Source organism: Giraffa tippelskirchi, chromosome 10 (genome assembly GCF_054371585.1).
Source record: "Giraffa tippelskirchi isolate mGirTip1 chromosome 10, T2T-mGirTip1v1.2.pri, whole genome shotgun sequence".
NCBI classification, from domain to species: Eukaryota; Metazoa; Chordata; class Mammalia; order Artiodactyla; family Giraffidae; genus Giraffa; species Giraffa tippelskirchi.
The window spans coordinates 5,239,616-5,256,206 of record NC_137284.1 but is presented as its reverse complement, the minus strand read 5'-3'; the positions used below and the strand labels follow the sequence as shown (position 1 = coordinate 5,256,206).

At 44.9% G+C, this 16,591-nt stretch overlaps 1 protein-coding gene across 11 annotated transcripts in view; it reads right to left on the bottom strand.

Annotated features, from left to right (window-relative positions):
• Window positions 1-114: 114 nt before the first annotated feature.
• Window positions 115-16,591, bottom strand: part of KMT5B (lysine methyltransferase 5B) — a 52,912-nt gene continuing 36,435 nt past the window's right edge. For 9 of the 11 annotated variants that reach the window (XM_081531845.1, XM_081531848.1, XM_081531842.1 and 6 more), the window contains 2 exons: window positions 11,973-12,169; window positions 115-4,400 (listed from right to left, as the gene is read on the bottom strand). In XM_081531845.1, coding sequence (XP_081387971.1) covers window positions 2,923-4,400; window positions 11,973-12,169 — 1,675 coding nt within the window. In that variant the 3' untranslated portion in view covers window positions 115-2,922. Of the gene's footprint in view, window positions 4,401-10,711; window positions 11,488-11,972; window positions 12,170-16,591 lie in introns of those variants that run through there. The other 2 variants (XM_081531852.1, XM_081531851.1) reach the window with 2 other exon arrangements.

Below are 16,591 nucleotides of genomic sequence, written 5' to 3'. Positions count from 1 at the left end.
GAGATACGGAAAAGCTTCAGAAAGTGTGATTTTTACAAATTCTACTGTAAATGAAAACCTTGTGGACAAAGTCACCAGTTTGATCTTCTCAGATACAGTGAACACCGGCCAAACTGTTTTAATTTCCGAATTTATTAAAATGATTAACCTCAATACTGCAAGTGCATGTACAAAATATTTGTAAAAAATGTTTTTTAATGAAACGTTAAAGAACTTACCTCAAATGCTGAAAAAGTCCTTTTTTTTTTCATTCTTTCAGTACAAGGAATACATTGTATCTCAAAAGTATTACAACTCAGCAAAACAATTTAAAACAGTAATTTGAAAAATGATTGAAAATTGAATACTTTACATATATTTCTACGATCGTTTCCTAATTCTTACAATGCCACAATCTTTATCAATCATTGCATAAGCTCAGGCCAGAAGTTTTATTGATTGCAACCTCTTCCAAGTGGTCGGCAGTGTGTGGACTTGGCCGTTCCACACAGGGTCCTACAGCACAGGCAGGCCCCTCACTGTATAAAACGGAAGTCAGGTTTCCCTGGAAGGCGTCGGCCATGGCCGAGCACTTGTGCACACCGCCTCCCGAGGCAGTGACTGCCGGGCGTCACTGCTGCAGACCCACGAGAAGGTCGGCCCCCAAAGACGGGGCCTCAGTAAAATGTCATAAATAAGTTACTAAAGTTAAGCTTAAAAAATGGAGAAAAGTGGGAAATGTTACTTTTGAAATTCCTAAAGCGGCTATTGTTGGTATTCCAAAAGAACGGTTCAAGATGTGGTCTCTGAACCTCTTCCAGACTGCAAACTAGGTAGGGTTCCCACCGATCAAGGTGACCTGCTGTGCTCCGGCGCTTCCCGGACGCAGGGTCTAAGCGTGACCTTCTTGGTGCGTGAGCCTCCCTGCCCCACCCCCACGGCCACCCAGAGACTCGGGAGGGCTGGGTGAGTCTGTAAAGTGCTCTGAGTGCTTGGGGACAGACCTGCGGGGCCGCCCTACTTCAAGAGGTGAAGATTCTAGATGGAGTGAGCCGAGGGGGTGTGAGTGGGCGAGGAGGTGGGCCACCTGATCCCACGTTAATACCTGAGGGATAACTGCACCGTAACACACAGGGACGAGACGAGAGAAGACCACAGAAGTAATTCCTTCAAGGACGGAAGGAGGGGAAAATTTTAAATTCAGAGAACCTTTATGAATATTACCAATTTCTATTTGGAATCTACTAGCAATAGTTTTAAGGAACTTAATTTATGTCCCCAAGAACCTAGAAGCTGGCAGGAATCACGAAGTCCTAACAGTAAGCATTGAGGTTTTCCCATTGGACTGCCCATTACCTGCAGAGGCCTTTCAGTGTCTCAAGATATGGGCTACTCTTCTAGACACTACACAGATTCCCTAAAGTGATTTTACTCAGGAACACTGTATATCCGAAAGCACATGTACACATTTCCCAGAAATAAAGAGACCCACTGGTGTCAAACACCTGCTACAGATTTATATTCTCAAATTCTTTGTCCAATGATTTGTAAAATAATCCAGAGAAATGGAAGGCTGGTATTGAACATAAAGTAGTAATCAAAAATTTGCTCATTAAGTTACTTAAAAATTAATTTCTCTTTTCAAAGTGCTTCAAAAACAAATTAAATCTGACTCCTCTTTTTTGTTTAACTGATAATATAGTAAAAAAAAATCTTTGATATTTTCAAACATAAACTAACATAAGCCAAGAACTCCCACTGATGCAGTGCTTAAAACTATATATTTATAATTTCCTATTTTATTGGCATGAATATTTCTAAACTTAAAAACCTTCCTGGTAAGTTCTTTTAATTTCTTATGACAAAAATTTCTCACAACACAAATATTTACAACATATACACTGTTTTCAGTTCTTTACACTGAATTTCAAAGACGAACATTTTTATAGGTTACCACAGAACAAAAGCTGTGACTCATGTTTTTATTTCATAAACTATTATAAGTTAAAGTGAATAGTTTTTTTTTTAATATTCCTTGTAGCATTTTACAAGTGCAACAGAAAACTCGAAGACCCAAATTAAGAGAGCTGTAGTTCATTAGATAAATCTTGCTTGTTGTTGTCACATTGTTCACAGCAAATTTTTTGAAAAAATAAGCACCAATCATTCTTGCAAAGAACAATTTTATCTAAAAGGATTGAAAAGTGTTAAATACAAGGTCTTTTAATTTACATGACAAGCAATAAATACGCTGTATCGAAACTCATCCTGCACACTGCTACCCTTGTACATGTAATGTACTGAAAATTAGCTGTCACGCATGTAATTGTACTTTTTTTTTTTTGTTAAAGAAACCAATTTGACTCCCACCCAATGGTCTTCTATTTAACCAAGGTCACAAACAGTACACCTGGGCCAGCAAACAGTGTGAAACTGACAAAACTCCAAGGGGGAAACACCTAGCAAATAAATCAAAAAGCCAAAGATCATTGCTGGTGATATTAGCATATACTAGAAAACCTTAATATGCTGCTGCTATGATTTGTTTTAAATTATTGTTTAGTCATATATTAAAGAGCCAGTTGATGCTTTTGAAGTTAAAAAAAAGGAAACTGTGTAGCCACGTTATTGGTTTCAATGTCCTGTGTGGAAAGTTGCTATCACTGTACAATTTTGCTTGAGCCTTTATTTTACAACAGGGCTTTACCGCTAACTCAGAATTGCACATAAGAAGGCTATTTAAAAAGTACAATAAAAATTTGCACAAATCAGACTTTTTTAAGAAGAGTCAGTACGCTGTACACTTTCTACAGTATTATGCTGATAAGTGAAGAGACAATAGAAGTGCTGCCACTAAAACGTTTTCAGTTGAGGAATAAATTGACTGGAATTTTTTATTTCTTTAAAGTAGTTATCCCGGGTCAAGTTAAGACCAAGAGCTTATTATGCGTTAAGCCTCAAAGACTGATCTTCTCTCCTCCTGGAAGAAATGTCAATATCTATAGAGTCCTTCCCGACTATGAGCCTCAGCCGCTTGGCCGGAGGCAGAGGGATGAAATCGTCTTCAAAGTCATCGTCATACTCCTCGGCCCCGGCGTCTCCCTCCGACGAGGAGTCGTCGTCTGTGCTTTCCTCCTCATACTGACTGTAGTCATCCACTTCCATACGCGACTCCAGGAGGGACAGGGGGTCACTACAGCACACCCCGTTTTCGTGAAGCCCCTCTGTATACGGCCCCCTACTTTCCTCGTCCCGCTTTAGCTGGATTTTTAATTTTGTTGAACTACTGCCTGATCCTGAGTTAAATCCATTGTTAAGCTTTGCTACATAGAGGTTATTATCATTTTCATGGTCTTTACTCAACTTGATGCTGATTTTTGAAGAACTCATCCCATCGCTCTCTTGGTCATTTGCCTTGCTGCTGCTGTCATGACGTCTGCGAAGAGTCAACTTGGGAATCCCAGAGTTATTTTCCAGGATTAACTGTGCATCATACCTTGTGATCCGCCTCTTTTTTTTACTTTTCGCAGTTCGGAAGCCGTCTTTTGTTTTGAAGCTCTCTGATGTCACCACGGAAGCACTGACAGGCGAAGGGGCCCAGTCCGCGTAGCTCCCGGGCACGCCCTCCACGCCGCTGTGCTCACCCGCGTCGGCGTGGGCCCCCGCCGCCTCTGGCCCGACGCCGGCCCTGCCGGGGGACTCATGCGCGGGGCTGGCTTCCTCTGCCTTTGCCAGCTGCCGCACCAGCTTCCCTGACTGTGACTTCTTTTTGGACGTGCTGCTGTCGCTCTTAGGACACCTGACTTCCCCCTTCTGTGCAGCTTCATGGGCCAGCTCTTCGTCGGGAGCCGCGGGAGCGGGCGGCTCGCCACCATCCGGGCAAGGTTCTGTCAAGTCACTTCTATAGCCATCCAGCATATTTGGTTCAAGCTTGATGTCAGAGGTCTCCTTCAAGGTCATCCTCGTCCTCATGGACCGCCTCGTTGTGTAGGTGCAGGGGGCGCCCTCCGCGTGCGAAGGGGCGCCTCGCTCCGAGTTCTGTCTGTGCTCTCTCGCCGCGTGTCTGGTTAAGCACCCACTGGCCACCGCGGCCTCCACTGGTCCCTCGGGCTCCTTCTCTTTTTTAATGGGCAAATTTTTGTACAGAACGACTTTAGGCTCTTTCAGTACCAAGTTTCCCATTTCGAGTTTTCTCGAAGCACTCTTCGGCTCCAGCCGTTTGCAATGATTTCTTAATTTTATCTTTGATAGTAAAGGCTTTGCAGGTTTTTTCAGTTTCTTTGGTACCCTGGAATTATTTATAGGAGTTAGCTTAGATGAGGTAGAGTTGGAAGAAGCTGGAATTCTTGACATAGATTGCCTTGTTAATGTTCTGCTCTTGCTGTTCTTTTTTACACCAACTGAAGATTTTCGGTTAGAAGCTGTAAAGTTAAAAGAAAAAATAAGGGTGAAAAACAGTCTTGGTAACCCAGTAATGTTCAACAAAACAATGCCAACACCCAGACGATTAGCTGTGAAGTGTTTCAATTCCACATACAGGTGGTACACAGGCTCCAAGTGAGCTTCTGTCTGCACACAAGCAATTCCTACAGTTTTTCTTTACATTCCCTCTAATTTCTGCCTCTAACTTAAGAAGCGCCAATTCACGTTCCAGATAAGTAAACTCAGGGTTAAAGAGTTCGTAGCACAGCAAGGACCTAGATTTTACTCTAAGCTTGTCAGGACACTAGTCCAAACTGAGGATTTCTTTTCCTGATTTAATATTTTACCACAGAAAATATTTAAAGTAAAGCTAAGCAAAACCAGTATATTTTTGTTCATAAATTCTTCTTAAACTCATCATTTAAAATGTTTCCAGAATCCATTATTCATTAACTCAAAGCATAGTACTTGACCAGTAATCCAGAACAGCAGCACATGACTGAAGGACTCCAGGAGACAAATTCCACCACAATGTCTTCAACTGAGAAAGAGATCCTAAGAACCATATGTGGAATGCCAGGCTGGATGAATCCCAGGCTGGATGAACCCCAGGCTGGAATCAAAAGACTGCCAGGAGAAATATCAATAACCTCAGATACACAGATGATACCATTCTAATAGCAGAAAGAGGAACTAAAGAGCCTCTTGATGAGGGTGAACAGGAGAGTGAAAACACTGAGTTAAGACTCAACATTCAAAAAGCTAAGAACATGGCGTCCAGTCCCATCACTTCATGGCAAATAGAAGGGAATAAAAGTGGACACAGTGCCAGATTCTCTTTTCTTGGGCTCCAAAAACACTGTGGACAGCAGTTGCAGCCATGAAATTAAAAGACGCTTGCTCCTTGGAGGGAAAGCTATGACAAACCTAGACAACATATTAAAAAGCAGAGACATCACTTTGCTGACAAAGGTTCGCATAGTCAAAGCTATGGTTTTTCCAGTAGTCATGTACCAATGTGAGAGTTGGACTATAAAGGAGAGTGACTACTGAAGGATTGATGCTTTCAAATTGTGGTGTTGAAGAAGACTGTTGAGAGTCCCTTGGACAGCAAGGAGATCAAACTGGTCAATCCTAAAGGAAATCAACCTTGAACATTCACTGAAGGACTGGTGCTGAAGCTGAAGCTCTAATACTTTGGCCACCTGATGCAAAGAGCTGACTCGCTGGAAAAGACCCTGATGCTGGGAAAGATTGAAAACAAAAGAAGGGGACGACAGAGGATGAGATGGTTAGATAGCATCATCGACTCAATGGACATGAATATGAGCAATCATGGAGGACAGAGGAGCCTGGTGTGCTGTAGTCCATGGGGTCTCAAAGAGTTGGACACAACTTAGCGACTGAACAAGAACCACATGTTGTCCCTCCCAGTAGATATTTACCCCAAATATCGCACTGTTGAAGCTGTTCCCTTCAGGGCTGTGAGCACCTGCAGAGACTCTGAGGCTGCAGGGTTTAGCTCACCCCCTCCCTCCAGTGACTGCCCGCTGCCGACTAGACTGAGAGAGGAAAGAGTACACAGCTGGAGTCACACTCTGGGGATGGGGGGGGGGGACCCAAATTCCTTCCTCTGGACAAGGATCCCAAAAGGCTGTAACAATTCCCATGGGGACAAAACCTGAGAACTTAGCTGAAGGGCTTCTCAAAAGGCTTATATGTGACTCAAGGCTAAGCTCCCTCCATGGTGAACCTCTGACCTTGTCGCTGACTTTCCACCTTCTGTTTTCCTCTATACTTACACTTTGGATCTGTATTTACAGTGTTTTACAGGAGCCCTTTTCTCCATGACTTTGTCTGCTTCCCACCCCCCACCTGAAGACCTCTTCCCATCAAAATACCTCTTTAAATCATTCACTAGGGATGTTGAGATGACCAAACTAATACTCACCACCTCTTAGCAGAAAACAGAGAATGAAAACCAGTTTACTATGGGTAAACCCAGTACATTTCCCAACAAGACTTATCATTCATTCCATGCTGGGGGTCGCCCAGGGCAACTGCTGGTCCTTCTGCATGGCTGAGCAAGTTAGGTTACCATTAGGTCATTTTTATTGAGAGGGGGGCAAGGATGCCTAACAGAATTCCAAAAGTTATCAGACCACCAAGAACAGAAGTCTCTGTACTAAGGGACTGGTTCATAAGTGGTTTTGGGATCCCCAAACCAGCAGAATCCCAGGAACACTATCCCCTGACTGAACTAAGAACATACTTTTCCCTGCAGGCTGCCACCAGCGAGGCAATTTATTTTTGGAATATAGTAGCCGTAAAGTTTGGTGCCACTCAACTTGAGAACCATCATATCATGAATTGGAATTACTTAGAACTTGCCAGAAATTATTTTAAAAATATAAGGATATCCAGGGAATCCTTTGGCTAAAGGATTTCTTTATGCTTACAAGGCTTCCTACAAGGTGAGTGGAGGTGTGTTTATTGATGGAAATGCACCAGTGTTCTGGTGTTCGTCTTTCTCAAGGTGGTTGCTGGGTGACTTCTCTCCATGGCCCTTGAGGACCGTTCTATGACCAAGCTTCATGGTTCTCGTTTCAGGCCTGCAGTCACCCCTCTGCAATGATCATGTACTTCTTGTATTCTTGACAGCAATCCCCCTGCAGTTTGAATCGTTTATCGCCCTCAAGAGAGCTTTGGCCAATCTCTCTCACAGCATCCTTGCCATGAAGACCGATGAACACTTTTCAGCTGGGACCTTTGCTGTTCCTCTGCAGAGAGACGCTGCGAGTCACTCTTCCTCCTGAGCGCCCCCTCTCCTTGGCTGCTCACGAGCGCCATCCCCTGGCTGTCCCTCTGTCCCTGGCAGTCTTCCCCCATCTGCCCTGTGGCCCGCACCCCGCAGGCCTCTGCCATCCTAGGCCCCTTCAAAACTCAGTCTCCAAGGGACAAGCGGCCCCTCCGTCCCGGCTGTCAACACTGACATGCTGGCAGTTCCCATACCACGTTCTCTAGCCCAAATCCCTCCTTACAGATTTACCTCACCAGATGTCCCCTGGGGCCTTGATCTCCAAGGTGGTCTCACAAGCCCCTCACAAGCCAATGTGGCCAAGGGGAACTCACCACCGAGCCTCATGCTACTCCTCCTGTTCTCCATCTGGTTCACCGCCATCACCAGGCAGTCAGCTGCCCGAGCAGAAACAGGGAGGTCATCCTTATGCTGGCCACGTCTCCAGGAGTCCACTCCTGCACTGCCGCTGGACCCACCTCCCTCTCCATTCCCAATGCCACCGCTTCCCGCCGTAACTCTGGCACCAGCTCCCGCCGGTCCCTGTCCCCTACTGCTGCCCCAGCACTCCACTCCCCACCACATAGCCCAGGGTGATTTTCCTAGGACTTCTGGTCACCTCTGGGCTTGAAACCTTCCAGTAACCTATGACCTAAGAATAAAGTCCAAAATTTTCAATTCCGATCACATCCCTTCTTCCCACCTTCCATTCCAGCCTTGATGACTCTACTGACTCAAATCCTATACTGGCCTTCACGTCCTCATTTGGGACGTTCCCTCTGCTCTGAGTACGGTCCACTTGGCCAACTTCTCACTCCCTTTCAAGACTCAGCTCAGCAAACTCCTCTCTCGGGAAGCCTTTCATGACTTTCTTGACAGGTTACTCCTCCTATGACTCCTCACGGCACCGGAGGTTCTCCACGCTCAGCACTTCCTTTTAACCCTGGATGAATCTCACTGTAGGGTGATTCTGAATCTGGGCTCTCCCCCTTGCACCCCTCCTTCCAGGAGGCGGTTAGCTGACTGCTGGGAACCACTGACAGCACTTCAGTATGTTTGTGCTCTAAAGAGCCCAACAGAGACGGCAGGCGATGCTACACCTTACTGCAGTAGAGCTCACTTGTATATTCATGTATTTATCGGTGTATTCTGTTTGAAAAGCATTATCTTATCAAAAGCCCAGCTCAAAGGTGTGCTCAAGTCAAAGGACGGCAGTGGCACAGCTGGTAAGACAACTGTGAGCAACGGGACTAAGTGCCCAGGGCTCTTCACGGTCCCACAGAGGTGCCACTGCCCTCTTTTGCATGGGCAGTGCCATCAACAGCAGGCTGAGGAGAGGCGCTGAACTAAGAAAGGCCTATCAAGAGACTCAAGACCCTGACACAGTGCAGGCAGGCAGGGCGGTGGCTCCCCTGGCTTTAGCACTAACACACCACGTGGTACTCTTCCCTCGTTGGGGACAAAGCCCAACCACATAGACCCAGACAGTGATTTGAGGTGGAGACACACACCCTTAGCCATGAGTATAGACTAGGTACAGCGCGGGAGGCCAAATCAGTATGACCGGAATCCTAATAAGCATTCTTTGAAGTAGGAGCTATTACCCTAAGTGAAAACCAGGCTCACGTGGACACACGTGCCTGTCAAGAGTGTCCATGTGGTAAGCGGCAGAGATGGGATCTGAACTGAGGTTTGTGGCTCGATTTTGGCCACACTGTCATGCTGCCTCTCAGGCACACCACAGAGCTATTATGGGGCCAGTGCCAGCTCCTGGTAAAGGAGCCATGGTGTGGCCATCGTGGTGACCTCAGGGTGTCCTCAAAATCATTAGGCAGCTCTGCGTGGGGCTCAAGAACGAGAGCCAGAAACAAGCGCAGCGAAACGCCAAAGCACCCCAAAGGTTTGGGCTGTATCCACGCTCTGCACTGGAAGAGCCCCCGAAACACACACGGTGGGGCCAAGGGAACGTGAGGCCACACACAGCTTGAGATGTGCACAACGTGGGGTCTAAGGACTTCAGTCCAAGGAATTTACCAGGCACAACAAGCAGGCTCCACCTCATGGGACCACCACAGGCATGTCTGCCTGGAACAGGGTGTTGGAAAGAATTAGGAAGCAGCCTGTAGGCTCAGCAGAAAAGAGTGTTCAGACTCACTAGTGATGTCTGTGGCGGGAGAGAAAGAGACAAGTGGTGGCCCAGTCCGTCTCCAGGATAGGTGCTCCTCAGTCAAGCTGAATGAAACGATTTCGCTGGGAGAGTCCTCTGGGACCTGCACTCGCATCCTGTGAGCACTGTGGGGAGTAGCCTAGCCACTGAGGCACAGGAGCCAAAACACCCTGAACCTTCTAGTAACAGCATATAGTTCAGGTCTGTGGACTGATCCTGTGAAAATGGATCTCCTGTCTCCTCTCTGGATGCTAAAGCAAACAGTCAAGTTGTGGTTCTTGAGAAGATTCCAAAACAGGAGCTGCATGGAAGAAGAACTCCTTTTTCCTTCCAACTATGCAGAAATGTTTCTTTAAGAAGAACATGTATGTTGTTCAAAGAAAGCAGTTCCTCTCTAGCTGTGAGCTGCTGAATTCTAAGTGAACCATGGGATAAGATGGGTACCTCCAATCTATACACCTGATGTTTGCCCACACCACCTAGGAGAAAGGCTGGGCAGCTGTGGCTTTGCACCCACTGCAGTCTCAAAAGGTCTTCCTTTCAACAGGTAGAGGAGCATGGTCAAGACACAAACACCAAAAGAAATACAGCCTAAAAGAACACTTGGACGAGCCTGAGAAATACTGCTACAAATATACTTAGTGAACAAGGTTCTCAGAGACAGCTGGGGTAAGCCTCGAGCTCCTTCAGAGCCCCCAGCCACGTCCAGTAACTGTCTCATGACCCTCACGTTACTTACGCCAACCCTTGAATTACTCAAGACAGCCATTCTGTAGAAAGGTAATCTGAATAAAGGAAGCACCCCCCAATATGAGCAGTCACAATAAAGTGCTGTAGTTCTAGTCTGTAATGCTGAGACTACTGCTCAAAGGATCACCTGCTCCCTCCAGCCTTTAGGAAGTGGCATGTAGTCAGCTCCTCAAAGTTACTGTGTACTGGTCCGATTCTGGAGCTGCGGCCTCAAGTCCCTAACAGAAGGGCCTGAGCCTCACGCACTTTTCTATCTCTTTAACAATAGTAGACTTTGAACATGTATTTGGTTTATTAACAAATATTCCCTAGACGGTCACATAATAGAACACTCAGCACCTTCCAAAATTTTTTCCCCCCTATTTTGATCTTTTAAACTAATTGGTGTACTGAGTTCAGTATCTGTACATCAGTAACAGAGTTAATGCATCAGAACACAAAACACCCCCACCAACGTCACAGAGCCACGTGGACAGTGTTGGGGCCATCTCTACTTGTGGATGGTGGCTCGCTCCTAAATGTTATCATGTAGACACTTATAAAAGGGGCTTCAGAAGTCTCCAGTTTCACCAAGGAACCAGACTCAGAAAACAAAATGTTGATTATGCTGCATTTATTATTAAAACCAACAGTCAACAGTGAATGACAAACTAACTGCTCTTTTTGGTTCACTTTGGACATTAAAGACTGAAGAGGAACAGAGCACTGCCTTCCACACTACAGAGGTCAGCCCTGGCCTCTGGCTCCAGCAGCAGGCTGACTCGGACACTCATGGCAGTGACATTCACCATCATGGGAGACACCATCCCTTCTCTCTGGGACCTTCTGTAGTGGAGAGCACCCAGAGGTGGGCTGAAAACATCAGAAGACAGGAAAAAGAATCTAAAATAGTCAGACCTCAGGGGGTACTTACTGCTCAGAAGTATGTACAGACATTTATAGTGCCAAAATAGGCATATTCTGGGGACTATCAAGTTAAAACTTTTAAATTTTATTCCTATCAAGGAAAGACTGAAGAGCCTACTGCTTTAGTGGCCCCTAGAGCAAACTAGTGTCACTAGATGAAAACCAGTAGCGATCAGAATGGTTCCAGGATGTCAAAGCTCCACAAACAGGACGTGTTTTCTTACGCTCATTTGGGATTTCTTCTTTCTTTTCTCTTTATTCTTCATTCTCTTTTTCCAGTTTCCATTAGGTCTTGCCCCCACAAGCCACTGGGATCTTAGAGCTTGTCCCTTCCTCCTTTCCACCTCTCTTCCCACTGTTGGCAGCGGCCATGACAACCCGGCACAGCACAGTGACAGTCACACTGCTGCTCTACCACAACTCTGAGTCTGGGGACTGGCGGCTTGGCGAACTGGGTCAGGTCATTCTGAAAACGGCAAGCGGGTAGTACAAAGGTGGAAGCCTTGAGGCCAGAAGCTATGAACCCCCCAAGTCCATCATCCCTGCTAACAGACTGGTCAGCGCAGAACATGCAAGTGCCTGTGCGCTGCTGCCCCGTCCTCTGTCTTCTTGCAGACCTAACAACATCGTTACAGAGAAACTAACACTTTGAAAGCTTTCTGTCAAACATATGATGACCCTGGAACACATGATGAAGAAATTTAATGTCCCGTTACCAAGTATTCAAGAAAAGCAGACAATTTAGTACCATCTGAGATCTGGAGGCATGATACAGACTGCTTTGCGCTTGAATCACTTCTAGAACCTTGCAGTGCTGGTGAAGTGCATGAATCCCAGGGTTGCTCTCAATGTTCAAAAGATCGAAACTACTAAAGCATGCTTTAGGAAGCAAACTCTGTGAAAATACTTAGGAAAAAAAAAAGATATGCTTATCAAACCTCCCTTACTTACTTGCATTGTTTTTTTCCTGAGTGGTATCTGCATCAGTGTTAGAGCTGACAGATTGACTGTCTGAATTTTTGCTGCTGTCACCTAACTTTTTAAGCCTATTTAACCGTTTATCTGTTTCTCTGAGTCCGTATTTGCTATTGATAACAGGAGCAGGCGCAGGCAGTCCCACTCTGGATTTAAAAGCACCAGTTCCCCGTCTGAAAAAGAAACAGCACAGGTTACACAAACAGCATACTCACTGCCGTCAGCCTGGTTGCTGAGAGCACCTGTCCACATCAGGTCAGCAGGTGAGATGAACTGATGAGGTTTAATCATCATTGCAAGCTGCCAAGTCTAGGACTCTCAAAATAAATACGGAGATAAAATTAATGCCCCAAAGCCCCAGACTTAAAACACTTCGTTAATGACTATTGTCAATCACTTGAGAAGGTATTGGACCCTGCAGAATTTCAAGTGTAGGTAAAAATAACCCACCTGTTAATTATATCCTAGCTTTGTTCTGCACAATTTAACACTCCATTACCGCATATTGAGAATGAAGGAATTAAAAGAGAAACAAGAGAATTTCCATAAACTAAGTCATTACTTAGAAGATAATGTTAGATACAAATAAATTCTAACTGAAATTTTATATTAGGAAGGCTAGGCTATCTTAGTGAAAATCTCACTTCTGGAATAATGAAAACTGTAAAATTCCTCCTTTAAAGTTACTGGATGAACATCATTAAGTTAACAAAATGTTACTAAATAAAAGACCTGCTTTTACCACTAGCTAAGAATGATTTGTAACCTGCTTTGATTATTCCTATTGTTGTTTAGTCGCTAAGCCATGTCCGACACTTTTGCGACCCCATGGACTGTGGCCCTCCAGGCTCTGAGATTTCTCAGGCACGAATACTGGAGTGGGTTGCCATTTCCTTCTCCAGGGGATCTGCCTGGCCCAGGGATCAAATCTACATCTCCTGCACAGGCAGGTGGGTTCTTTACCACTGAGCTGAAGGGAAGCCCAAGATGGGCCATACTTAATTACAAAACAAATGATCATGGGTGGAATTATCTGGGAATTAATTTTTTAAAGTAAAATCGACCATTCATCTGCTTCTCTACTTCCTTTATTTCTTCTTTTTAATTTATGACAGTGATATGCGCTTGCTGCGACAGGTGAGACCATCCCTGGCTCTGCCTCCCCAAAGCGGAAGCTCCCTGAGCTTCCCAACCGTCTCCATGTACAGAGCCCTGGCACCCGTGTTAACCACCTGCCAGCACCTCATCTGCTGCTCTGCCACGAGCTACACACCTAGACCCACTGCTGTTTCTCCCAAACAGGTAACACCACACATTCCACTCAGCAAGCAGCTTTCCTCCTTTCCTCCCACCCCAGCTCTCTTATCGCTATATTCTGCACAAGCACTTCTGAACACAACATGTTTTGAAAGCTGTACCTTTTACACAGACTAAACATACCATAATCTATTCAAGCACTAGATGGTGATGACTGAAACCTGTAGGTGTTCTGGTGTCTGCGTGCCACCATGAACATTGCTGCTACATTGCTCTTGAAACCAAATCCATACTAACTAGTGCTCCTATTTCCACAAGACAGAGTCTCCCATATGGAATTGACTGCCAGATAAAAGGGTGCTATTATTTTGAACAAATATTGCCAGAGTAAGTTCTCAAAAGGTTAAAGCACTTTACAGCCTTACTGGCACTGTGTAACAGTGTAACAGCCGGTCTCTCCACATCCTCACCCACAGCACAGAGTATACTTCTCAATGTTACTAATTTGATGGTGAAAACGAATACCTGGCTATTGTTTTACTTACCTCGTTTATAGCTATCATTTTCTGTGTGGCATCCTCCGTACCCCTCTTTTCTCCAGTGGAGTCTGTCTTTTGCTTTATGAGCTTTAGGAGCTTTTTCTCTTTGGGATATTAACTTGGCCATATGTGTGCTTTTTCCTCCCTTTAAGTTTATCATTTATCTAACTTTTGCTTTTGGCTATTCAAAAATGTTCATATTCACCATTTCTTATACTAACTTCTTTCAGAAAATTCCACTACCCCAAGTTTAGACATGTAAGTCTCCTAAAATTTTTCTCATCATTTTACATACATTTTTAAATTTAAAATTTTAATCTATTTGGAATTTATCTCGTATATGGTATGGGATGGGAGGTGAGCTTGGTTTTCTTCCAGACCCATGATGAATTATACCACCACCTTTTATTAAAGAAATCATCATTTCCCTACACATGGTATTAAGATCTCATATACACCGAGCTCTGCTTCAGGACTCTGTTCATGTCCTCTTATCTATTTGTTCATATCTGAGCCACTAGGTTTTGAACACATTTCACAGTAATGTTTAATACCTATTAAAGTAAACTGCCCCTATGTATACTGCAAAATGTGGTCATCATCAGACATACTTTCATACACTTTAAAATACTTCAGTCCTTCATATTCTTCAATCCCTCATTAGATTTTATTCTTCTAATTTTCGAGAGTTACATTTGCAGTATTTACTTATGAAAAGTATTACTATTGTGTCAGGATGGTTACTGCCCAGAAGCATGCATCAAATATCTTCTGGACACTGCATCCACGATGTCAGGGCCTTGTAAACACTCCACTCTCCCATCTTCACCCTGTCTTCACCCTTTGGCAGCTAGCACACCACGTGTGTCCCTTCACAGCACTGCTCTCACAGCTGGCACTGTGCTAGCCTCGTTTACCCTGGCTGGACAAGGTCTAACATGAGAACTATTCAGTAACTAGATGATGAATAACTGAACGAGTTCCTTTCACTGGTCTCATTCTCTCGCCTAATTTCTGGAAAGGCAGAAACAGTTTGTTCCTGAGGATTTCAAGCATATTCCCAGATAACCTTTAAATCAAATTCCCCAATAGTCTGATAACAGCTGTGCCTACTGCTCCGTATAAGGCCTTTCCATTTAAAAGCGATTTGCACATTTCTATTTATTCCTTGCACTAACCCCGTGGAGTAGGCAGGATCAGCCTACCTGACCTGTGAGAAAGTCTCAGGGAGAACTCAGCTTCAGGAGAAGCTGCCCAAGGAACATGACGGCACATGCAGCCCTGAACTAGTGAAAGAGCTGTTTCACGGCTGGTGTGGACTCCTGTGTATGTGGTTACATTTTGTAGAAAGACTCCTAAACATATTCAGCGTATCATTTGCTTCATTCATTCATTCACCAAACAGTTATTAAACACGTAGTTATTACTACATGTCAGGTACTGTTTTGGATGCTGGCAACATAGCAATAAATGAAAAAGAAAAATCTCTGCCTTCATGGAACTTACATTCTAATAGGAAAATGACCAGAAACCACAAAATACCTTTACACCTAATACCTGAATATTAACTGTGTGTTTTATATACTTTTTGAGATAAATTTAATCCTCACAGCAACCCTATGATACCCTAGTGTTATCTCCATTTCACAGATGGTGTAATTAAGGCACAAAAGCAGCTAAGCTGCCCAAGATCACACAGCTAATAAAATGTAGAGACACAGGATTCCAACTTAGGGCGTCTGATGTCAGACCTCAGGTCAGTCTATATCATGCTGTCTCTACAAAATGGTTTTAAAGCATTATTCAACTGTAATTAAATGATTTCATGGGTTAAAGGATCTTTTTGTGGACTGGTCTAAGATTTAACCAATGTTTGAACCATTTTTTCAATTTATAAAAAGATAAATTTTACCCCCCCCCCGACCCCTCCTTTCCTGCCATCCTTTCAAGTCAAGGACCCGGGAGCTGGGAGAGAAACAGCTGGGGCTGTGCCACAGCTCCACACCTCTGCTCTCACGACAGAAGAGACCTCTGGCTGCCCAGAAAGGAGAAAAGCCAAGCTCTGGGGTATCAGCATGTCTCCCAAGGCCGGGAGGCTGGCAGCTGGGTGTTCACAATGAGAGAAACAGCACCGCCCCCTATCTTTGCTCCCGTGTGCAAAACCATGAAGTGGCGAGGGCGCAGGCTCTGAGGTCAGGCTGAGCTGGGTCTCTGTACCTGCAGTGTGGCCACACTACCATCCTCTCCCAGGATGGCTGAGGACTGAGTCCAGGAGAGTAAAGCACCCGGTACCTCCCACAGCACGTGAAATGGTTCAATAAATCTAGGTGTGCTCACCAGAAGAAGAATGTATATATACACACATATAACTGAATCGCTGTGCTGTACAGCTGAAACTAACATGGTACTGCGAGTCAACTATACTTCAATTAAGAAACAAAAACAATACCAAAACCAGATCCAGGAGTGCTCCCCGTGTGGCTGTGCCAACCCAGGCAAGCCTGTGAAGCTGTCTCTGCGAGCTCTACAAACACGTCGCCACCAGGAGATGAGCAATGTGGACAAGGAGTCCTGCTCAGATTTGGGGGTTTCCACAAGGACCCGTCTTGATGTATCACAAAAGGAAGGTCCTCATCAAGCAGTAGAAACTCAGAAATTGAGAAGAGCGTGTGCATCAAAACAGAGAACTTCCAGAAGACACAGCGTGGGGTTTTTAAATGATTATCAGAGGCGAACCTCACCTGCCGTTCTGGAGCAAGCCCACCCTGGAACTGTGTGTGTGTGCCTCCCACTCTCTCC